At 40.3% G+C, this 25,130-nt stretch overlaps 1 protein-coding gene across 1 annotated transcript in view; it reads left to right on the top strand.

The window, feature by feature from the left end:
- LOC126094601 (xylosyl- and glucuronyltransferase LARGE1-like) overlaps positions 1-25,130 on the top strand; it is a 154,631-nt gene that overhangs the window by 107,971 nt on the left and 21,530 nt on the right. The window contains exons 11-12 of the mRNA XM_049909074.1: positions 17,897-18,052; positions 18,130-18,309. Of these exons, the coding sequence (XP_049765031.1) occupies positions 17,897-18,052; positions 18,130-18,309 (336 nt within the window). The remainder of the gene's footprint in view (positions 1-17,896; positions 18,053-18,129; positions 18,310-25,130) is intronic.

The raw sequence follows: 25,130 nt of genomic DNA, 5'->3' as shown, positions 1-25,130 counted from the left end.
TGAGGACTGAATAGTGTCATATGAGTGGGGGATGAAATAATGGAAACTGATTAATAATTTCTGCTTGAATAATTAAAAAAAATGATTGGAAAGAATAATTGAAAGAAATTGGAAGGCACACACATCCTGGGTGAACTTCAGTTGGTACTAATATCAACAGACCTTCAATATCAGTACATTTAAGATCATATTCACATTTAAATTTATGTACTTCTTCACATTAATTCCATTGTGTGTAGCGCTGTTTATGACAATGCTGATACAGGGTCGCACCTCCACTGCTCATGTAAATTCCTCATCTGCTTCGAATCTCATGATACCGAATTCTTGGGGCGCAACGACGAATGGACGGGTGTTATTGACACAAATATATATATATGAATAAACTTACCACATTCGTTGTCATCCCAGTTCACGCTCACATGTCCAATATGAGGCCCAGAGTGTCATGCATTTACAGTCGGTTCAGCGGTGTGATTCTTTGTGAAATCAGTGATGCGGTGACAACTGGTTTCCATATCAGCTGTCTGATGAATTTATTTCATCTCGTTGCTCTCACTTATTCAGTGGAGATACCAGCCATACATCTGACATCCATCGAGAAGGTAAGTTTCTTGGTGCTTTTATGATGTCATCGGGCACAGAAAATTTGTTTTTACGGTGTTGTCGAGCACAAAAAATTCATGTTACACAAAGTATTGCCATCTTTCATTTATCATGCGCACACCCTTGTATATCACATGCACACTTAACACTTTGCAGCCACGTTTCGTATGTTCTTGATCTATGTGTCTTTCATACATTACATAGTGCCCTTCCTCCATATTACACACACACAAAAAGGCAAACACAACTACAAAATGCACTTATCCTGTTCATTTGCTGACATGCCATTATCGTCAGTTATATACATTGTGATCTGCTTGTTGTTTTGTTTTGGTACATTTTGTTAAATTACTCTTTCATTACATTGTTCAAGTCATATAAGTACAATTTTTACTCCCGTTACATTCTTCATATAACATTATACATTCTTCATGTAACATTCATACAATAATAAATTCCATTTTCCTTAGACATTTCATTTCAATTTACAGTGACTTCTTGTTGGAGCATACTTATTAATTCCAAAGAATTAAAGAAGTAAACAATAGTCTTTACAGTAGGTACTACGCAACAGTCAGATGACTACACATGGCCTCACCTCTCTAGCATTCTCCACGGAGGATCTACACACTACAAGGTTGAGGAAATTCTATGGAAAGACATTTATGTGCTCAGTTACGTCTTGTTACTAAACTTAACTAAATACAAAATAGGTTGTTGTTTATAAACACAACTAAAATCTGACAATACCAATCGTATCAGGTACTTATTCAGTGTTTAAAACTGCAGCTCAGCATTTACTTGTTATGTTTGTTGTATAAAGGATAACCATTTTATATGCTGTGCTATACAGAGTTGTATCATCAGTATGACATGTTACGTACGATGGGCGTAAAACAGTGTTTACATAAGAAACAAACATGCATAAAAATTTCAGTGCAAATCAGGTGTTCGACACTTTCATGGTTAGTCGATGCTCACAGTAGTTTGGTTTTGACCCCTTGATTATTTGGAAGCATTCAGCCTTAGTTCAGCATCGTGATATGTGACATACTGCAACTGTTTTCCTCTTCACATACTTTCATGCTATCGCATTCATATGTATCATAAACTTATAACTATATTTATCTTGGGGTGCAGTCATTTCTTATTTTTATGTGGTACCTAACACTTGACAAGCATTTATCTTTCTTCACTTTAGGACGTGTCGATGCGTCGTTCCCTGGAAGAAAAACTTAAAACTAAATCTTCATAGACAAGTGTATAGAGGCTCGATGGCTACTAATACCTTTTTCATATATTCAACCATGTATTCATTAACTTCAACATGCAGTCTTGCTATCAAAAACTTATTTAATGTCATGTGTGGATCTCTACTTGCCTTATAAATCTGAAAGATAAAGGGTGCAACCTCTTATTCAGTTTGCCACTTATACTGTAATCGCTTGTTTACCTGCAGCAAGACTTTTCTGGTCCATCAAATATCATTAGTGCATGTACTTTCAATACTTAAATTTGTAAATATTGTACATATATAGATATAATGTATATTGTAACTTAAGTAAATATCTCAAGTTTAGGATCCCTTTCCATGTATAAAATCCCCTAGCTTATCTTTGTATGTGTGTATTGTATAGACAGTTGTAGTTGTAGTATAGACCCTCCCATAATTTTGTGTGTCCCTGTTTATGCAATAGGCTTTACAAATGCTACTGCAGGCTGTAGCTCTTAGGGTTCGTTGGTTTTGGGTGCTCCAATACTCCCAGCTGTGTCTGTCTGGCGCACACGCACTTTGTTGACTAGCTTGCTCCCAAAAGCGCATGCACACTGCATCGCTCTGATACCACTTACATCGCCGCGAGTTGTGTATTGCATTTTGTGCTACCATGCGTTTCACAAGTTCATTTATTTTTTTACAGCTGGGCCATGTGCAAGGCGAAGCATTGTATTTAAAGTATCGCCGTCGCTAGACAAATAAAAGTAAAATTCTTCCTTGTTACATCGACTCATCTTATCATTTACAGATTTCACATTTAAGAAAAAACACAAACAAAAATTTTCCTTGTCAACTGACAACATAAATTATGGAATGTAATTTTCCAGCATCCTAAATCTAATATCAGTATACCTGTATACAACTTAGAGGGTACACAGCTGTTCTTCAATATAAACATTCTCAATTCTTTGTGTGGGTAAAGGCCCTTGTCTTTAACCGTGTTCATGTGTACCAATCTGTATGCTCCCAGGTAGGGGATTTTAGTAATTATGTATGGTCCGGTGTAAAGTAGTTGCCACTTATGGTTCAGTTTTCCAATTTTTTTTTGGATTTGGGATGTGTTCTCAGTAACACTTTTTGACCTCTATAAAATTGTTTTGTGTGTTTCAGCTTTCTGTCATAAATTCCTCTCCTATATTTAGCCCAGGTTTCAAGGTTGATTACTGCTTGTCGTATTTTATTATCCAGTGATAATTCCAGTATCGGTATCTTGGGCAAAGGTTTTTCCCACTCGTGTACTTGTTTGCTGTTGAATATCACCTCATTTGGTGTAAATCCAGTTGATGTATGGGGACGTTGTCAACAACCTGTAAGAAGGGAGTGACATATTCATCCACTTGGTATGTTTATGATGTATATAAGTCCTCACAAACCTGTTGGATTCCTTAAACACCATTTCTATGGGGGATGCTTCAGGATGAAATTTGGATACTAAAATGTGTTTGATTTAGTTGGAATCTACAAACACTTTCCATTTACATCCAACAAAATATGAGGTGTTATCTGTTAATGTGAGTTCTGGGTTTCTATTCTTGCAAAATAATCCGAACTGGCTGTAATGTGTGTAAGATAAAATCATCTGCATATTCCTGTGGCAAACACAGGCACCATTGTTCTTATTCGGGATGATCCCTATGGAACAGAACACCTTTGTGAATAGTGAAAAACCTTTTTAACTTTTCATCACAGTTTAGCATAAGTTTCGCTCATACCTTACTCCAGCATTTGTCTTCCTGCTGTAATTGCTCCATGTGTTTACACCTGTGGACATAGTATGGTCGGAGTGTTTTGTCTTCCTGCTGTAAAAGATTGTTGAATTCCTCTAAGTCTTGTGGTTATCAAGAAAGAGCATTGGCTATTTTGTTTTAGTTTCCTTTTATGTATACTATTTCAAAATCGAATTCTTGAAGATACGTACACCTCCTGGCTATCCGTTGGTGTAGTAATTTACAAGTTAACAAAAACGATAAGGGACAGATAGTCGCAGTACGCTTTTGTGTGTTTACTCCAAAGGAAATATTCAAACTTTTTGAAGGACCAAATTACAGCTAAACTTCCAACTACATAACTGAATATGAATGTTCAGCTTCGGATAAGGTGCGGTTGGCGAAGCTAATTACTTCAGGGATGAGATTTTCCTCTTCTTCTACCATTTGAAAAAGGCATGCACCAAGACCTTGAGAAGATGTGTCAGTGCATAAACAAATATGCTCCTTCATGTCTGGTAGCATTTAATAAGGCTTGCTTGATGTTCTTAAAATCAGTTAACTTTGCTTGTCCTATAACCAAGGTCTGTTTTTCTGGAGGCGATTGAGTAAAGCATCACTGTTCATAAGTTAGTTAGGGATGAATTTCTAGGCCTAAGTGTGCCTTTAATTGTCTCTTGTTTTGAGGAACCAGGCAGTTCCTAATGGCATCAAGTTTTTTAGGATCTGGCAGTATGCCTTTCGAAGAGATTGTGTGCCCTAAAAATTTTACCTTTTCTTGTCCGAAATTACATTCCTTGAGATTTCCTGTTACTCTATATTCAGTAAAGCAATTAATACTTGTTCAGTTAATCTTAAGTGTTCTACCCAAGTGAGTGTACCGACTAAAGGGTCATCCACGTATACTGTTACCATACTCAAAAATGGTAATACTTGAAATTTGAAGCTCCTGCCCCCACTCTCCTCCAAGGTCACAGATCGGTGGCCTACCATGACCGGTTCAAGTTTTCCAGCATTGCCTTTGCACATTATTCAGCATATGTGCATTATTTTTCTGGCAGACTCCTGCTGTCGGTATGGTTATTTGTCTGTCTGGTATTGTTGTGTTTGCCAATTGATAGGCTGATTATTGCCGGTAGCTTGTGTCTGTACATATTGTACAGGTGGTCATATGCTACTTGCCTGTTGTAGTTGTTTTTGTTAAATTTTTGCTCCCTTTTTTTTAATATCTGCCCTTGAATTTACGGCTTTGTCCATTGCCATTGTGATTACCATTACCGTTACCATGGGTCTGTGTGGGGTGAGGTTGCCATCCATGTTGTACTACGAATCCATTGTTTACTTGTTGGTCCATAAATCTCTGTGGCACTATCTGCATATTAACAGATTGGCGTTGTACTGGCCTCCCTTTGTATATCAAATCTATTGAGTCTAGTAAAGATAGAAGGTATTCAATGTCATGTTCCGGAATGGTAATGAGTTTTTCCCTAATATGGGCAGGAAGATGGCTCTTTAAAATCTTCAGCACGTCTACTTGAGACATTGGGTTTGTCCAGTATCTGCTTTTATTCAAACATTCTTCAGAATAGCCCCTTAAGCTTCCATGTTTACTATTGAATGGAGCTCAGTTGAATACTTCATGTCTGAGCCTCTCTTGTATGCCCTCAGACCATTATTTATCCAGAAAGGCTCTTTCAAACTGTTCATAGTAATGGCAATGTTCCGCCATGTCTGTAGCCCATAGCAGAACGTCACACTGTGTGTATCCAACAACAAATCTAATTTTGTGGGCTTCGGTCGAAGTATGAGGTAAAACATTTCGAAATGCTCTGATAAAAGACTAGGGGGTTTGTTATTTTCCCTTCAGAGAAAAATATCGGAAATTGTTGATGCCTAAGTAATCCCTCATCTGCAAGTAATGTTGATAAACACCACCACGCTGTCAGTGACAGACGTGTTTTTGTTCACTTGTGGTGTACCACACGGCAATTGCGCTTGCTTGACAGGTACAGCTGCTGGCTTAACCTCTCTAAAAGCATGGGTTTGTTTTCTGTCAAACGTTGTTTTGGAATGTCAGTAGTTTTAGCAATGCTGCCTTGTAAACTTTCCTCTGCTTCCTTTAAACCTAAATCTATTTTAGCTAGAAGCTGACTTTCTTTCTCTTTTAGAGCTTCTTTACAATATCTACATAAATTTTGCACTCCGACACTACCTTTTCAGCAAGTGTGCTGCCCTTACCCAGCATCCTGGCTTCAGATTTTTCAGTTATTTCCGTTACATCTGCACATAACTTATCTCTCTGCTTTTTGGCAAGTTTTGACTCTAACCTTTTTACTTCTGTAGGTAAATTTTTGCATACGTCTTGCAGTGCACTGACTTGGACTCGTCACATTTTTTGCCAACGCATCCACTTGGGATTGTGTCTCCTGAATTTGAGAATATGTGGTTTTGTAACTCACCTGCAAGTTGTTGCTGTTTGTCATCTACGGATGATACTTTTTCCATTAATGTATTTATATTGCGGGATATGTTGGTAGTTATTTCTTGTTTTAGTTGTTTACCTAGCTCAGTCAACTTCCCGGATAGTTCGTCCAATAATTCAGTGCGTGTTATTTTGCTCACCTCACTGAACTGTTAACTAATACTGTTCTTGAAATCGTTAGATGCCTGATTTTGCTGTGTAAACTGTTGTCCTATATTTTCCTGATGATTTTGTGAACTGCTGTGTAAACTGTTGTCCTATATTTTCTTGATGTTTTGTGAATTGCTGTGTAAACTGTTGTGTTATTAGTTGCATGATTTATGTCAAATTGTGTGTCTCATTAGTATTTACATTTCTTTTAGGAACTGTTTCCTGTTCTTGTGTTCGTGAGCAAATAATCAAAAGAATTTTTGCTGTTGCGTGCTTCAGTTCCAGTATTTGAAAAAATTGTTTCATCGAGCATCATAAAAGTGACATCTTGATTAGTTATATTACCAGTGTCATCATTTTTTGGTAGTGGGATGCCAAACTTGTTGTTTTGGTAGGCATTGGCCAGTTTGAGAGTTGGCGTGTTACCTTCAACTGTTGACAAACTCAGATTTTCGACTTCTTGGCATACTGCATTTTGTAATGCGTTTTCAACAATGGCCATTTCCTTTGAGTCCACTGTGAATAGTGTTTAAAAAATTATGAAAAAAGTTTTTCAAAAATGAAATTTTGTCTGTATCGGTACTTTTCAATTAAAATAGACCTATCTGCATATTCACTAATGAACCTGATTATTATCTGATACAGTCTTATAGAATCTGATGACTTATCTTGCAGTTTAATGATGATTTTATACAAATTTTCGTCATTTCTTTAGAAATGCACTTTCTGTAAAGGATATTAATTGGCAGGAAAAGAGACTATCTACTGCCAGAGACAGCAGTACATACATACATAATAACACTTTTTAATATACAGTTAGAATGCACATTTTTAAACAATACTGGCACGGCGGAGCTAGTCATACATCTGCCAGCTATCACTTATAGAAATAAACAGGTGAAGATACAGAAATTAATCAAATGAAGAGCGTATCTCTTTTCTTTTTTTGTATCAAAACATTGTCTCTGGCACAAAATAACTTGTTACTTTACCATTCATTTTATATATGTGTAGCAAAATAATATCATCCATTATAGGACTTATATCTTTGATACAGCAGTAGTTAAAAAATAAAAGCTGGTAATGTGGGTAATTCACATTCAAATAAAGTGAGCATTTACCTACATGCAGCACTTAAAATATGAGTCATACTCAAAAAATAAAAACTCTGTAACAAAGTTATATAGCTTACTAAATTAACAGCGGAAATACCTGTTAGATTTGTAGCTAGTTGAAAGATACAAGTAGGTTAATATGCCAGTAGATATTTTCGTCAACTGCAGCGCGCCTTTTTCCGACCCACCTGGCTCCGACCACTAAACACGCTGATAACTGGCTCTCTTGACTAGCATGTATTGTGTGTACCTTCCCTGTGCCCAGCCTATGGCACAACATGGCACAACACCAACAATACCCATTCTCCTGCAATTAACAGTCACTGCCAAACTTTGAGACCTGGACTGAATATAGACACTTCAAGCGATTTTGGATGACACAGTACACAAACTGAGCATATAGGATTTTTTCTTTCACTGTCTTCCATCAAATAAACATTTAAAATGACTGCAATGCAAAAACGACCAACGCTCTGCATATGTACCTCTATAATGTCAGTTCTCATCCTCATTGTGGCCGTAAAGTTCGGCAAGAGCTGAAGTTGGAGTCGATTCATCAATGAGGTGCATTGGAGTGGCCAAAGAGCCACATGCAGCTCCCGAGCTGCTATTTACTGACCACTGTCCCAGCTCTGCTGCAATCATTGCACAACTTTTTATAGTGGTATGACTAACAACCAGCTGCCCACCAGGATGAATGGCCACTGCCACACTGTGGCCAAAAGCAAAGTAGGCCACCCTATGGCACAACGTGCAGCTGAACACAGCATACTTGATTTCAACAGCTGCTTTACCCGAGCCATCTGGATCCTTTCCTCCACCACCAATTTTTTTGAACTGCGAAGATGGGACTCATTCTTACAACACATTCTCCGTTCTCGTAATTATCCCAGCCTCAACCTATGGTAACATACTGTCCCCACACCCCTCAGTTAAAAGTTTCCAACCCCCTCAGTCCTGTTACCTCCTTCCCATTCTCGTGTTCTGTCCTGTCTATTTGCCGCCCTCTTCCAACGCACCCGTCAATCTTTATCTGCCTCTATCCTTCACTCCTTTTTTCCCCACCTCTCTGCCCCCGCCCTCCTGATACTGCGTCTTTTGACATTCTAGTTCCTGCACACTCCACCAGACAGCGTTGCACACCACTGTCCCATCCCCTTTCCTGTCTTCCAGATTGGTGCTTGCATCCCACATGATAGTTGCATTCCAATCTGAGATGCTGGAGTTAGCAGTCATGTGTGCATGATGTGGTCTTACTTGTGCATATGAATGGTGTGTGTTTCTGTTTTCTGATGAAGACTGTGGCTAAAAGCTTCATATAAGTGTCTTTTATTTGTGCCTATCTGCAACTTAACATGTCTTCTTTACAGTAATTAGCAATTTGTCTTTTCCTACATTGTTGATATTCCTGCCTGGAATTTCCATTGTGTAAATTTTTAAAATACTTAATATTTCAAAGTATGTTAATTATATTAATATTATTCAAAATAAAATCAAACAATGGAAAATCCAGGATGGAATGTAACAATATTATGAAAATCAAAGTTGTTACTCACCATATAGCGGAGATGCTGAGCCGCAGATAAGCATAACAAAAAGACTGTAATAAATAAAGCTTTTGGCCAGTAATGCCAAAAGGTTTGTTTGTGACAGTCTTTTTGTTGTGCCTATCTGTGACTCAGCATCTCTGCTATATGGTGAATAGCAACTTTCCTTTTCATAATGTTGTTATTCCAAATAAATTATCATTGTTCAAAAACTGCAGTTAAACAACTGTTTATGGCTAATATACTTCAACTGAGAGGAAAGGAAAGTCAGTATTTTGGTATACTTTCCCCCTCTCCCCCTTAACACCTGGAATTCTCAGGTTTATTATTATTATCATGACCACCCTGGTTTCCTACCCACTCTACATTTAAAAATGTCTGAAAATTGATGCAGAAAGGCCAACACACAATGACATTGCTCCTCAGTCAGGCCGGATCCTATTGACATTTCAATAGTAACTTTCTCCCCAGCATTGCCTACAATGACAGCAGACCATGATTCTTCACAGGTGAGACTACGCTGTTCTTCTTGTACTGCTTTGGCTGTTACAACACACAAACCTTTAGGAATGAGTTGTGGCTGCTCATGGCAATTAGTGACCCAAAGCCCTCCTTGTCCATTTACAATGCTTATGATTATCTCTGGCATGTAGATTTAATTTGTGAGCCTGATTAGTCATATGAAATTGACGAAAGCTCCTCTGTTTAACTGAGCATCTCAACTGATGACTTTTCTTAACTCGTCTTGTTGATGACGGCAAGATAACGAAGTTTTGAATGACAAACAACTACCCAAAGTGTTCTTTGTTATGTATGCTTGTGGGGATAGAGCTTCATCAGTCTGGAACTCTGATCTTCCAGTCTATGACTGCTTGTAATGCGTGCAAGAAGTCTCATCCGAGAATCACATAATGACTACATTTTGGTAAAATGACAAATTCAAAAGGTCTGTTTTATGTCGTTGATAGTTATTCTTGCAACTAATGTTCCTTTGGCTGGATGTACTTTCTATTTGTGACCTTCATCGCCATTATTTTCGTATCACGGAAGATAGCTTTCTTTAGCTGGTGACGATAAGCATTCAAGATTACACAAAAAGGTGTAATTGACTCCAACATTGCCTGGACAGGTTGGCTGTCAGTGATAATGTCAGTGAGATTTCCCGTCATCTTGGTAACTGTCACCCATGGAGGATTTCTATCTTGCTGGCCTCACCTACATAGATGGTTGTCATACTTAGTTTTCCAGACATTGGCAACTAAGCAAGTGGCTGGTACCTCTGTACAGTGATGGGGAACATCTCTGGCATGTTGGCAGATGACCTCGTTCAGGGATTATGGTGATGAGCTTCATCCCATAGGTTGACTATAATCATCAGCAGTTGAGTGGTGTGAATTGACATCTTGTTGTGTAATGGTCATCAAACAGTCCTCTTCTTTCTCTGCAGTAGCGTACAATGTGTCCACAGCATCCATGGTGGAAACATGCCGGGCACGTTGTCTTCCATCCTCCAAATGTCTGTTGATCAGCGGATTGTTGTACCTGCCACAGGAATTGGTTTTACCTGTGTTGGTCAGATGCTGGATTGTTGTTTGACAATGATGGTTGATATCTGAGTTGGCTGAGTCCGTTCTTCACAGCGCATTCGTCTGGTGGTGGAGATTGGTGTCAAAGGTCGATACACCTCTTCAACATTATCTGTTACGTCCTACTGTATACAGTCAGTTTTCACTACCACTGTTTCTTGTGTATTAGGTTCAAAAATTCTTGTTGCCGTAAAATGCTGTAGCTCTTTTCTTATGCGTGGTGTATGAGAGAGGTGAGGGCTTGGTGATTTTCCACAGATTACACAGGGACCACTTTCGGGAGTTGCTCATTTCTCTTTCGCCTTACTCCTTCCTTTTGCTTTTCCTCAATATGCTGGTGCCATGAAATCCCCTGTTGTTATGACATCCTTTACCAGAAGAGCTTTGACTCCTTTCATCGGATGTGAAATTTATCGGTTTGTGTCATATTCGTATTCACATTGTTACAAAGGGCCAAAACATGCTATCTGTAAGATGGTATTGTTTCACCATGATGTTGGGCCCTGTTCTTCAATTGTTGTTCTGCTAAGTGGGGGTGTTGATCATCATCAAATATTTTCTTCAGTTCGTTCACATTTGTCTAACACATCATATTGTTACACATGTTATATTTAGCGACTCGGTCATATCCTTTCAACCATTTCATTAGGTCCTGCCAGAGTGAAAACACTAATGGATGTTGCACATGATGAGACTTATTGCTGACTTGGAATCCATTGGTATCCTCAATATACGGACTGTGGGGATGCTATACTGCTCGTATTCTGGTTCCTGTCCATGTAGGTGGTGGCTTTTAAGTTAACTAATTGGAGCCGTGGTGATGTAGATGTTTTGAAGTTGCCAGTGTCTCCAGCAAACAGTATCATGTTGTATTCAGAAACAAGTCCGAATCTGAGAGCACAGAATTGTGAGTGAAATATAGCACTTCTCACTGAAGGCATGTTTATTACTGACACCAGTGTACAGCCAGAATGAAACTGACATTCTGGACATAGAGTGGAACTATTTATAGAAAGTTTTGAATATTCCAGAATGCTGGTATTTATTCATTTATTGAATGTTCTTAAATGTACAAACATTACAGACACCAGCAGAAAAATGTTCCTTTTGGAGCATGAAAAAGACAAATATGCTCCTCTTTATTAAAAGGCTCTGACTGGAAAGTGGGGTACCAGCTGTCTCATTCTTCATTTCTTAGCACATTTAAAAATTTTCTAAAAATTTTGGCATGTGAACATGTTGGGTCACTTTTTAACATGCAACTCACCTCACACTCTGCAAGCTGCCCTAAGTGCGACTCGCTCACACCCTCTAGTCCATCGCTGTTAGTCTCTCATGCCCATTTACACACAACTGGCCATTCTCGCTTACTCATTCAGCCTAACTCATTGTCATTATCTCATTGTGGGTTTCCAACTATCACTGTTTCCTGTCTCACAGCCGCAGTTGCCTTTTTTTGTTCTACTCTTAATACTGTCTCCTCTCACTGTCACTGTCTTCCTCTTGTTCTCTCTTACTGCTACTATCTCAATCATTCCTTCCCACTTCTCTTCTCACTGTCCCAAAAAAAAAAGAAGAACTTGATGGTTCAGTAAAATTTTGTTAGTTATGTGAAACTGAAATAATGCAAAGCTAATTTTGCTCTTCAGGTTAGATTTTATGTGCATGAAAATTTTGCTTGTGATTCAGCACTACAATGTGGGCTTCCCAGAACCCTTCTGATGATAACAGAGACACTTTACATCACATATCTCTATGCTGTATCACTTTATAAACTACATTTTTGCCTCACAGTGCATTTTACGTGCATATTTTTTGTAACTTTAAACCTCTGTATCTCAGAAAAGATTAAGATGGCTAGAAAATTTTCAAGATTGTTTGAGACCAGAATCTTAGGGATATATTGTAAAAGTTACAGCCATTTGCTGTGCATAGCCCTCTTGGCATCATGACTGGGGTTTGGTCCACTGCTGCTGTCAGTGAAAAAATGTTGAAAAGCACTTTTTTGTGTTTTGCTCAGTAACTGCCCATGGATTTCCACAAATGCATAATTGATTTATTCATTCATAGGTATACCACTCAGTTTAAATAAGTCATGGGTTTATCACAGGTATACTTGCCTTAATCAGTTTATTTAATATTTATGTGCATATTTTACATGGATGAGTTGGGTAACTTTGAATCTCTGTACCTGGGAAAGGGATAAAGATATCAAGAAAATTTTCAAGGTTGTTCGAGACCGGGATCATAAGAATATATCATAAAAATTACAGCCATTTGCTGTCCATGGCCGTCTTGGAATCTTCGACTAGGTTTTGGTTCGCTGGTGATGGCAAAAATATAGTAAAAAAAAAAAAGAAAAAAAACATTTTTTGGGTTTTCTGAGGAACTACCCATGAACTAATGATGAAACCGTAATCCCATCAAGCCCACTGTAGACCATGTCAGGTGCAAAAAGAACCAACAAATTTGCTCATTTTGCCTAAGCAGGAGGAAGTGTGTAATATTCACACTTTGATCCTGTACTGTAGGATAGTGACACTGGCATGATCCTTCTGTTGGGTATACAAATGGTCTCTAGCCAAAGAGCTATCCAAAACTTTTGACCCTACCTTTTTATCACCAATAGTACCCGAGGTATGAGAGCAGAGCTGTCGCTTACATACCGAAAAGATATTTCAAGAACCTTTCAGAACTGATAACAAATAAGTCTTGTTGATCAGGTTCAAACTGGTGATCCACAACAATCTGTCAAGTGACACTGCCCACTACAGCAGACTGTGTGCAGCAAATCTCTGGCAATGTGACTATGCTTTATTTGACCATACAGGAAGCATTCTTGCACAATTGACTTACTGTAATGATATTTTATGAAGGGAAAATATGAATGATACTACCTAGAGATCAAGTATCTTGCACCAACTGCATGAATAAGGCTTTTGTGGACAGCTATCAGTTGTATTGTGACTCCTGGTTTGCAGATTATTTCTTATGGCATGAGGTGGATGATATGATCTCTATTCAGTTGTATATATTGTAGTGTTTGTATTGATGAATCCGTTGTAGCTGGAGCCATCTTTGCTTTGGCACTTGACACTACCAATATGAAGTGTACAGTCAGTAATACAGCAAAAACTAGCAAACTTTTGGATGTGAACAGTGGCACAAAGCAGCAGAGTTCCAATGTAATGTCATCACCCTATACGATGCATGGTTTATACTATCTTATGCTGTGGAATACGTGAGGCAATACTGACCTTACGACTTATCTTAGAAGAAAGATTCAGGAAAAGCAAACCTACGTTTCTAGCATTTGTAGACTTAGAGAAAGCTTTTGACAATGTTGACTGGAATACTCTCTTTCACATTCTGAAGGTGGCAGGGGTAAAATACAGGGAGCGAAAGGCTATTTACAATTTGTACAGAAACCAGATGGCAGTTATAAGAGTCGAGGGACATAAAAAGGAAGCAGTGGTTGGGAAGGGAGTGAGACAGGATTGTAGCCTCTCCCCAATGTTATTCAATCTGTATATTGAGCAAGCAGTAAAGGAAACAGAAGAAAAATTTGGTGTAGGTATTAAAACCCATGGAGAAGGAATAAAAACTTTGAGGTTTGCCGATGGCATTGTAATTCTGTCAGAGACAGCAAAGGACTTAGAAGAGCAGTTGAACGGAATGGACAGTGTCTTGAAAGGAGGATATAAGATGAACATCAACAAAAGCAAAACAAGGATAATGGAATGTAGCCGAGAGTTTCGCTATTTGGGGAGCAAAATAACTGATGATGGTCAAAGTAGAGAGGATATAAAATGTAGACTAGCAATGGCAAGGAGAGCGTTTCTGAAGAAGAGAAATTTGTTAACATTGAGTATAGATTTAAGTGTCAGGAAGTCATTTCTGAAAGTATTTGTTTGGAGTGTAGCCATGTATGGAAGTGAAACATGGATGATAAATAGTTTGGACATGAAGAGAATAGAAGCTTTCGAAATGTGGTGCTACAGAAGAATGCTGAAGATTAGATGGGTAGATCACATAACTAATGAGGAGGTATTGAATAGAATTGGGGAGAAGAGGAGTTTGTGGCACAACTTGACAAGAAGAAGGGACCGGTTGGTAGGACATGTTCTGAGGCATCAGGGGATAACAAATTTAGCATTGGAGGGCAGTGTGGAGGGTAAAAATCATAGAGGGAGACCAAGAGATGAATACACTAAGCAGATTCAGAAGGATGTAGGTTGCAGTAAGTACTGGGAGATGATGAAGCTTGCACAGGATAGAGTAGCATGGAGAGCTGCATCAAACCAGTCTCAGGACTGAAGACCACAAGAACAACATGCTGCCTCGTGGCTTGTATGCTTGTCATGCATTGTTAAGATAAGTTCCTGAGTTCCATTCTCAGATTTTGGCTAGTTTGGTAGTACTGTAGCAGCAATATGCTCACTAGGATGATTCAGACCTCTCCGGTTACTCTCATGTACATTTTATGTTGTCTTTCCTGACGAAAGCTTCCGCAACAATATTACAGCTGATAGCTTTCTATTCTTATCCAAGTGAGAGCACATACTGTTTCCCCTCAGCCTCCCCCCCCCCCCCCTCCCTGCTCTCTGCTCCTATACCCATCCTATCTCTTGATGTTCTCCACTGATTTTCCATGTTGTTGTATTAGAGGTCCTGCCCTGGCAGGGGATGGTGCTTGTCATGTCTGGGGCATTCAATAAGGCCCTCTTTGTCTCCAAAGTCATTCCAAATGGCAAGCACCTCAGGGAATTCAGCATTCATTAACTGGGTGTGGGTTTGTCAAACCTGAGTTTCCTGAGCTGGTTACTGGCGAGCACCACTGGAAGCTCTGACCATGCTACAGCAACCACCATGTAGTGTGACGGTGTACTGTTATGTGTCACAGGGAATAGTGATCTTGGCTTAACTGCCCATGTTTGGAGGTTGGTACAAAACTCTTTCAAAATACCTTCAACCTCCTGCTATGTGCTGATGTGGTGGATGGCTGTTGAGGTGAAACATTTGCTAACAGGCAACCTCTGGGGAACCTACCATTCCTCAATTTTATGAGGCCACCCCAGGTAAATGGGACTCTGTCTGGGTGGACTCTTTATTGTCCTAGATGCTTGTGGAATCTCCATAAAGCATACATTCAGTTCAAATACTTGCAGCTGTCTGGGTCGACCTAAGGTAAGTATTAAGATTCAAACTCCAAAGAAACCTCCCACAACTAGTCCACCTGAGACATCTGCCAATATCAGAAGAAACACTATTAGTAATTGATCACATCTTTTGCTAGATAATCTTTTCATTGCTATTACTTGAAAATTTGTGCCCTTCTACAGAAATAAAGATTTAGAGGGGCTTACAGAGCATCTTCAATCTATTAAGAGACTGCATAAATTTACACTCCTGGTTGAGGCAATGAAATGTATCCCAGTAAATGAGTTATTAAAGGCCGAATTATTTGGGGAGGACTACCAATGGTGAGCTGCAGACTGCTAAGTTATTGTATTGTAACCCCTGTCGCCAAAGTTAAGCATTTTTTGAAAAGAGTAAATCATGAGTTCGAGAAGGCACAATCTTTTATTCTTATGTTCAGTTTACCAAAGTTGTCCGAGTACACTGCAGCCGTTTTATCGGCCTTAAAGGTATGCCCTACATACCTAACCCTATGCACTGCTTTAAGTGTTAATGCCCTGGTCACACTGCTGTGATTTGCAAAGGTCTGGCTACATGTCAAAGATGCAGTTCGATGTCCGTGAACCACGGACTTGATGCAGTGCCCTATGCGTATGTGACGTTGCTTCCAAAACTGTCCACTTTGCAGCAGATAATGTCTGATATTCCAAGAACGGAAGGAAATCTGGGCGATAAAGATTACACAATTCATCTTCTACTCTGAGGTTAAAAGAGGTCATTTTGACCAACAGTGAGCTACTTTTGTGAAATCACATTTGTTCAGAGCATTGAAAAAGCCTGTACCAAAGACAAGTGTTGGCAATAAAACGTTAATAGCTGAGTAGAGCCCAACAACTTGCAGCTGTAAATGTAGTTGCAAACCTGTGCCACTGGCGTAATCAACAAGTTTACCTACCCTCATAGTGGACAGTAAACTAGAAAAGTGATTCTGTTAAAACAGCCTAATCACAGTCCCCAAAACACAACAGACCAAAAAGATCAGTTCCAAAATGTCAGGCCAAGTGGATAAGATGATGACCTTAATGAAGGTATGCACGCAGTGCCTGGGCGGGTAACCAGCAAGTCCCTTGGTTGACTCCCTTCCACTGAAAACTCTCCACTGCAGAGGATCAGCAGGAGGTAATACAGAGAGAAACCTTCCTGTTAATATGAGTGTCATACTACTGTGGGTTCAGCTCACAAGTGGAAGAACTGAAACTCCTAGTGCAGGGAAGATCTCTGTTCTTGTGTTTGTTTTGTACTTACAGATGCGTATCTCGTGCCTCAGTGGCTATACCCTGCATAGCAAACATGAACTGATTGAGGAAAGGGCAAAAGGAGCTTGACTCAAGAAAATGGAAAAAAATGTTAGATTCTGGGTATAGAATTTAACAGTAAGGATCATTAAACTATGACAGTTCATTCTAGAGTAACTGTTTTTAATTAAATAATGTTAATTTTTTACCATTCCCTACTCTGTGGTTTCTAAGTAATGCTTATATTGTTTAAGAACTACGCTTTAACTAAGTTTTTAAATATTGGGATTTTAGTTGCCTGTTTAATCTTCGTGGGCAGTACAATTTTAATCCTTTGTAGAAAGTGCTTATTTTGTGGTTTTTGTTTGTTCACTCTTGGTAAATGTAAGTTTAGTCTGGCTTTTGTTCCATGACATGAGGCTGCTGTTCATGAGATAGTTGCTGATACTCATGTTGACATGCATCACAGATAGATAGACATGTGCGCGTTATGCTATTAGAATCCCTAATTGTTTAAACACAATATAGCGGAAAAGCTGACTTGCAGATAGGCACAACAAAAGGACTGTTGAAAAGTGAGCTTTCGTCCAACAGCCAGAGACTGTGGCCGTGTGTGTGTGTGTGTGTGTGTGTTTTCAACAAAGGATGTGTTGGCCAAAAGCTCACTTTCCTACAGTCTTTCTGTTGTGCCTGTTTGTGACTCAGCATCTCCACTATAAGGTGAGTAGCTACTGTATTTTTCATAATATTGTTACATTCCATCCTGTATTTTTCATTATTAGAATTCTTTGGATTTTAGATGTCATTTTACCTTGCCGACTGCACTTTTGTATCAAACACATTTTCAAGTATCAACAAATTTTAATTGTTGTACTGAAGTATGATCATTCTAACAGATTTTTAATCTAGTTACTCCAATTGTTAATTGTGCTTCATGTGTATTTTCTTAAGGCTGTGAAATATTTTTAACCACTCTTCTTACATTTTGTTTCAGAGCTTCTATCCAATCAATTTTCTCCGTAATGTGGGATTGCAGCAAGTGAATACACCATATGTGTTTCTTGCTGACATTGATTTCTTACCAATGTTTGGTCTTTATCAGTATTTGAAGAAATCTATTCAGCTTTTGAATTTAGAATCGTCGAAGAAGGTGACTATGTAACAAATATATGCAAATGATATCTCATTTTTACATAACCAGTCCTAATGATTGTCTTTCCAATGCAGGCTTTGGTTGTGCCAGCCTTTGAAACACAGCGTTACCGCATATCGTTTCCAAAGAGTAAGGCAGAACTGTTGAACATGTTGGATATGGGTACTCTTTTTACATTCAGATATCATGTTTGGACGAAAGGCCATGCACCTACCAACTATGCTCGGTGGAGAACAGCAACAACGCCATATAAAGTAAGATGTTATTTCCATTTGTGTTCAACTTTCATTTTGTTAATAGCAGTTAAGAAATAAAAGTCTGGACTTTATGTAGAAAGATAATGCTCTAGAAAAAATGTGACTCTGAACGAAACAAATGGAACAGAATGACTTAGTAAAAAGGGCTGTAGGAAAACCAGAAAGAGAAAAATGTGATAAAAATTCTGTAGAATTACCTGAAAATCAGAAAAAAACCATTAGAACAGATCTTAAATGAAATGACCTTAAAATTATTTGAAAGTCTGCAGAAGGAGTGAAATGAAAACTGCTGGAAAAGATATACTAAAAATTGTGAGAGAACTGGAAAGAAAAGAACACCAAAATACAGAGCTGCAAACAATCTAGATAAACAGGGGATACATGAGGGTTAAAATTGGGGAAAAAGTTCCAAAAGATAGTTGTCAGAGTAAAAGTCAGTGAGTAAATAACAGTGAGAGTATTGCAGAACCCTTTACCAAACTAAACTTCAGTAAACTAAGGGTACAGATATGAGAAAAAAATTCTGCATATATGTATCAAGAAGAAACTTTAGATTTTACCAACTTGTTGAATGTGGATTTCTTGGATGTGGAATCTTATGGAGACAGATGGAGTAAGGGAGATGCTATCACATGTTTAACACTTTGATAATCCTAGGCATGTGAACGTGCACTTCTGCTCCTGTCACTAGGTCCTCTATATGTATTTCAGCATGTCACTACCCTTTCTGCCAGGTACTCTAGATTTGCTAACATCTGCTGCCTAGCAAACTTCTGTGTGCCCCAGATGTGTTTAGACATGCTGTTCCTCAGATACTTATGTGATATGGGCAAGTTAATGTGCAGAGCCCTATTTCAACACTGAGCATGTACTATCTGTTCAATGTTTGGCCTGCTCAGTTGGAGTCTCTATGTGTATTTGCTGCTGTGGTATTTTATTGCTGTTGACTAAGATTTGTTTTTGTGAGGCAAGCTGTTGTGGTTGTGTACAGGAAGAAATCTTGGAGAATTTCTCTAGAACTGACAATGAGATTGAGTTGTCCAATGCAGCGGCAGAAAGAATTGTAAAGTAGAATTTGAAGCATCTGAAAGTGAGTCCAAAATGCTTGCGAAAAGGCTTGGTTTAGCATCATGTTCGACTGGATATATATGTATTTGATGATTTCGCTTCACATGTGTGTGGATTAGGGTAAGAGTCAACAATTTGCCCCTTTTTTCTGCTATTTGTACAGTAGATCTGATGAAATCTGCAGAAAATGAAAGCAGTAGATCTGATTTATACACCAATGCGAATTTGCCAGAATCAGTGAATTCTTGATTGTTTAAGTGGAATTAAACAGGCTTCGAAGAACTTTATTACTACTTTGCTATTTGTCTGTGTATGGTTGTGTGTGAAACAGCTATTGATTAGTGATTGTTGGTTCAGGGAAACACCCTTGAACACTGCAGTTTGCAGCAAAATTATATTCAGAGGTTGTTTTTTGTTACTTTTAAGAATGCTTTACTTTAGTGAGAGCTCTGCCAGTAGCGAAAGGAAACAGGTTATTCAGAATTAGTAAATTAGTTGATAAATTATGTAAATGGAAGGTGAAGGGGGAAGAAAGGAAAGGAAAGGGAAGAAATTGTTGATTTCAGTTGCATCAGAACTTTATGCAGAATCAGCGGTGATGAGTGAAAATGTGTGCCGGTCTGGGGCTCAAACCTGGGATTTCCTGCTTATTAGGCAGATGCATTAACCACTGTGCTATCTGGACTCTGTGTTTATTGCAATTGTGCAGACTATCTCAGTGGCCTCCCGGCTGACCTGCACTCCCACCGATCACCACCTACCCACAGTCCCTGTCTGTGTTCTCCATGCTCGCTACTTTGAGATCTCCACAGCAGTCGAACATAATTGTGCATCCATCCTGAAGGTGGTGGATTTATATCCCATCGAGGCAAATCAGTTACATAAATTGGTGATATGTATTCTTTCAGTCATGAATTTTATGTACAAATTCCTCCCCCTCATTGTGTTAGTGCTTAAGGGACATCAAGGCCAAACACATTTTTCAGGTTTGTGAAAATTGGTTATTTTGATATCCAATGTGCACGAAACTTATGATCTTATTGTCTCCGAGAGAGCTGTCTATGAAATCTGAGGCCCATCTTCAGAAATTTTTGAAACTATGAGCTGATGTCTCACACCCACAAATTCATCAACATTTTGCATGAGCAGATCAGTCATATCTGAATGTCTTCCTCAATAACTATCATCATGTACATCTGTGTGACCAGCCTTGAATTTTCTCCCTCACAACATCATCATTCATAACCCCATTCCCGTATACTATGTCATTGATGACAAATCTATATGGCTTTGACTTATTCTGCTTGCAGGAGGTGCATCCCAGAGTATATCTCAAAACTGACCTTAGACAAAGCAACACAGTCCATTTAAATCACTTGCTGCTTACACATTGACGAGTGTAACAGAGTGCTGACGGGTGCTACATGACAGTCAAAGTCTCCTTTTATAACTATGCAAGTTCTCATGAAGCCACAAATGCTTGTTTATTTTTAATAGTTAATCTATGGTTAATTTATGAGTAGCCTCTGGTACCCTAGTCCTGTGAATTTGAAGGCCAGTCACAAGGCATGGAATTTGACGACAGCCACTAGACTGTGCTACTACATCTGCAGGCATTGGTGTCACTGCTGCAAGTGCTGCTGTGTGGACACACCTGCCTTGCTGCCGTATCAGAGCTCACAGCTGCCCTTAAAGCCAGCAGCACGGTAGCTGGACAGTCATCACAATTTCTCTGTGCTATTGTAATGCTCTTACTACACATCACTGTCTTGGTTCTAAATCTGCAACATCTTAGGATTTTGATTTCAGTTCACTTGCTGGACTTGTTATTCTGCTTTGCCATCTCCGTTGTTTGTCTTTCTATGATTATTGTCCACTTGTTTACTCTCAGACAACTCACTGTGATGCCGCCTATCTTACTCAACTTGTGTAGCAACAGCAGCAGCTACAGGTTCAGGATGCCCCCCCCCCCCCCCAGACAGAGCTGCTCATCCGCATTTCTGCTGTTTAATGACACCAAATAGGATTGGGACACATATGTGCAGTGGCTGAAACAGCACTTTTCAGCTTTATGGGTTTCTGATGATGCTGTAATGGGAAGTTGGACGTGGATGGAAACTGTCAGGATGCGCCCTATTAAAACTCGTCCGAGTTTCCCAAGTGATTTATCATTTCCAGTTGCAGTGCCCCCATTCCTCTCAGTCTGCATCACCAGGTCACGCAGTACTGAGGACACCACTTCGCTGTCTGCGAAATGGCTTGGAGGGAAATGGCTGCCTCAGCGACCCATCCAACGCTTTGCGGTGTGTCGGCCTTGTATGGCCGCGGAGTTGTGATGATGTCAGGATGCGCCAGCAATCGACTCTGCGGCCTCTGTCCCTGTTGCCTCACCACCGCTCGCGGGGAGCTGCAATGAGTCCCGCAGCAGCTTCCTCACCACCAGTGTGGCTAAGATTGCGGCGACATCAAGTGCCGACGAGCTGGCATTCAGATCTGTGGCCCTTCACCTCGGGATGCCTCAGGCATGTGTTGAGACCCCACAGTAGTGAGCCGTGACGTGGCCTGCCACTGGCTGGCTGCGGACCCTGTGTTGGCCTCAGAGGGTCGAACCAGTGACCTGCCATGGACTGGAACGCTGGCACCCCATTTGCTCCTGTGTGTGGCCGGTGGTGTGACATGCCCTGCCATCCAGGAGAGTTGTCACACTCGAATGCCTTATTAGTGAACCAGCGCCTATTTATACGCGACTAATGCGCCGCTCCGAGTCACGTACTCATAACTCCTGTGTCGGGTCAGTGGGCCCCTTCTGCCCGTAACTTGCGCCGTGCACACTGCTGCGTTTACTCTTTTCAGCAGGTCTACTGCCCTGTGGCCTCCATTCTACTTCTCAGCAGCTGGTAGCATAACTTACTGTTAACAGGCCTGTGCCTGGCTGTAACTTCTGTGCTCTGAAATATTGCACTGAAGCTAACCTTTTCCCATCTTAAACGGTGGTGCCGCTACAATGCTCTCCAATGGCCGCCCTTCCTTTCTGGAGCCGCCCTGAAAATGATTTTCATGAAGTTGGCTCCACTTTCAAATCCTGTTGAACTGACTGTTGAGGAGACATGTTCCTTGTTTTTGAAGTATTATTTTACAGTTCCAATATGAACGGGTGACTGATTGCGAAGCACTGAGTCGCTGTCATGATTTGACTTATGTGAACCAGGCTTCATATACTAAATCTTTGATTAGAGATGTGGTGGTCCAGTTTGCTCACAACTAGGAAGTGCACACGCCAACTCACCAAGTGGGACAATTCTTCCTTGGGTGATATTTTGAAAATGAAGCACTTGTTCAAGGTTGCACAGACAGCAGATGGTCATCTCATGGCTCCACCCCAGATAATGATCCAGCCTCCGCTTCAGGGACGAGTTATCGTAAGTAATTTCCCTGACGTAGGCATCCTGATTAATTGATTTCAGATGGGTCTGTGGCCCATCGCACTCTATAGGTGTCAGCGGCAGGGCCTCCTGTCATGTCCTGATTGCTTCACAGCGCACTGTCCAAATCGCTGGGTGCACTGTGCCAATTATGGAAAAGAAGGGCATCTCTGGGCTGTCTGTCGAAAACCATCAGGACAGTTGGACCCCACTCCCCACATTCATCAGTGCATGAACTTCTGGCAGTTGTTTCCCTGAGCGATCTTTTCACTAGTAAGTTGTTTCTCATTTCAGGATTGCAGACCAGAATGTCAGATTTCAGGTGGACAAAGGCAGCTGCTGTTTACTTGACAAACATCCAGACACAAGAATGTCTGGTTTTCCCTGCTTTGGCCCCATCCTCTCATACATTGGATGCCTCTCTGAGGTCAGCTCTCGATACCTGCTGCACATATGTAGGTCACACAGCTGATAACTCTGTTTGTTGTAAATAGTCACTTGGCTGGCAACATTTTGGTTTGAATGCCTTCTTGCTGTTAGGATTTTCCATCATTTATAAGGTTTAGGTTATCTCAGACACAGTTCTTTTCCAGGAGCTGGACAACCTGTGTGCCGCCTTTGCACCCTTGTTCACACCTGGCCTGGAGAGTGTTGCCACAAAATTCCAGGCTTGTATTTCATTGTGTTTAGATGCAGTACTCTGTTTCTGCCAGGCATGTCCTATTTTCTACTCCTATCTCCTTATGGATGGCCTTTGGTGAAGAACTCGATCACCGCCACGAAGCTGGGGCCATTGAACCTGTTGAAAATGAGTGCTTGACCCAATGGTTATCTCCAGCTATCTGAGGATTGTAAATTAATGATTAGTGCCCAGGCACCAGTTGAAACCTACCCCTTTCCACATCAAGAGGCTCTCCTCATGAAGCTTATTGGAGCTATATTTTTCTAAGATAGAATTTCCAATGTTTATTTGCAGATCCCATTGGATGAGGAATCACAATACATTATGGTTGTCAATGCTACCTTTGTCTTACACAGATATAACTGCTTGGCCTTCCACTCCAGCGATCCTCCAAAATACCTGGAACAGCAAACCATGTGCATCCCTGCTTGTACCAACAATCTTGATGATGTGAGTGTCACAGGCATTAGGATCCCCTGTGCAACCTTTGTACCTTCTTTACTGCATTGTGTGATGCAAGGCTCAAATACCACTTACACAAAAGCCAGTTTTTTCAGGATCAAGTGGAATACCTTGGCTACTACCTGAATAAAGAAGTGAAACAGCCTACTGATCACAATGTTTCTGCCACTGACTATTTATTCCTCCCCGAAAACTAACAGAAGCTACAGGTATTTTTGGGAAAGGTAAATTATTGTTGTAAATTCCTTCCACATTATGCTTCCACTCAACCAGTTGGAGAAAAAGGGCATTTCATGGTTGGCTGCCTGTGAGCATGCTTTCATGCAGTTGAAGTGTCGTCTGCTCTCAGTGCCATGGTGTGTGCCCTTTTCTCCCTCACATCCCCTAGTTTTGGCTGCTCATGCTTCTCCGTATGGAATTGGTGTGGCATTGGCACGTAGGAGCAACCAACTGCCTTGTGTCAAAGACACTGACATACACTCTGAAGAACTATTTGCAAATTGAAAAGGAAGCTTCAGTGACTATCTTTGACATTAACAAGTTGCATGTTTACTTAGTCACAATAAAGTTTACCCTTAATACTGATCACAAACTTCTGGCAGCATTTCTTGGGCCTCACTCCAAGCTTCCAGAGGAGATGGCACAATGGCTCCAACATTGGGCACTTTTTCTCAACTTCTACAACTATACCATTAAATACAAGCCCAGAACACATCACACAAATGCAGATGCCCTCTCTCATCCATCCTGGGGACCCAACCTGGTGTTTGACAAACAGGAAATCTGTTGCCGCATTGACGTGGAATGGCAGCACGCCTTGGACAGGTTTCCCATTGCAGCTGCAACATCTCTGGCATCACATGCTCTGACTGTCTTACAGCATGTCGTGCACTACACATTCCAGAGGTGGCCCACATATTTTTCAAAGTCTGCCGATCCTGAACTCCGGACCTGGGCTCTTTCACCATTTGTAAGTCGTCTCCAACATTGTCATGCTTGATTTGGAGGCGGATACTCACTGTGTTGTCATCTTGTCTACCCTGCATCCTCCAGTTTTGCAGTTCCTCCATCATGGGCGTAGGTGTAAGTCACAGTTGAAAGCCTGTGCAAGGCAACTGGCCTGCTGGCCAGGACTTAACTGTGATTTGGAGGCCATGTTGCACAGCTGTTCTGTTTGGTCCTGG

The sequence above is a fragment of the Schistocerca cancellata genome, chromosome 8 (assembly GCF_023864275.1).
Source record: "Schistocerca cancellata isolate TAMUIC-IGC-003103 chromosome 8, iqSchCanc2.1, whole genome shotgun sequence".
Taxonomy (NCBI): Eukaryota; Metazoa; Arthropoda; class Insecta; order Orthoptera; family Acrididae; genus Schistocerca; species Schistocerca cancellata.
Note: the sequence above shows the minus strand (reverse complement) of the source record. Positions and strands in the feature narration are given on the sequence as shown.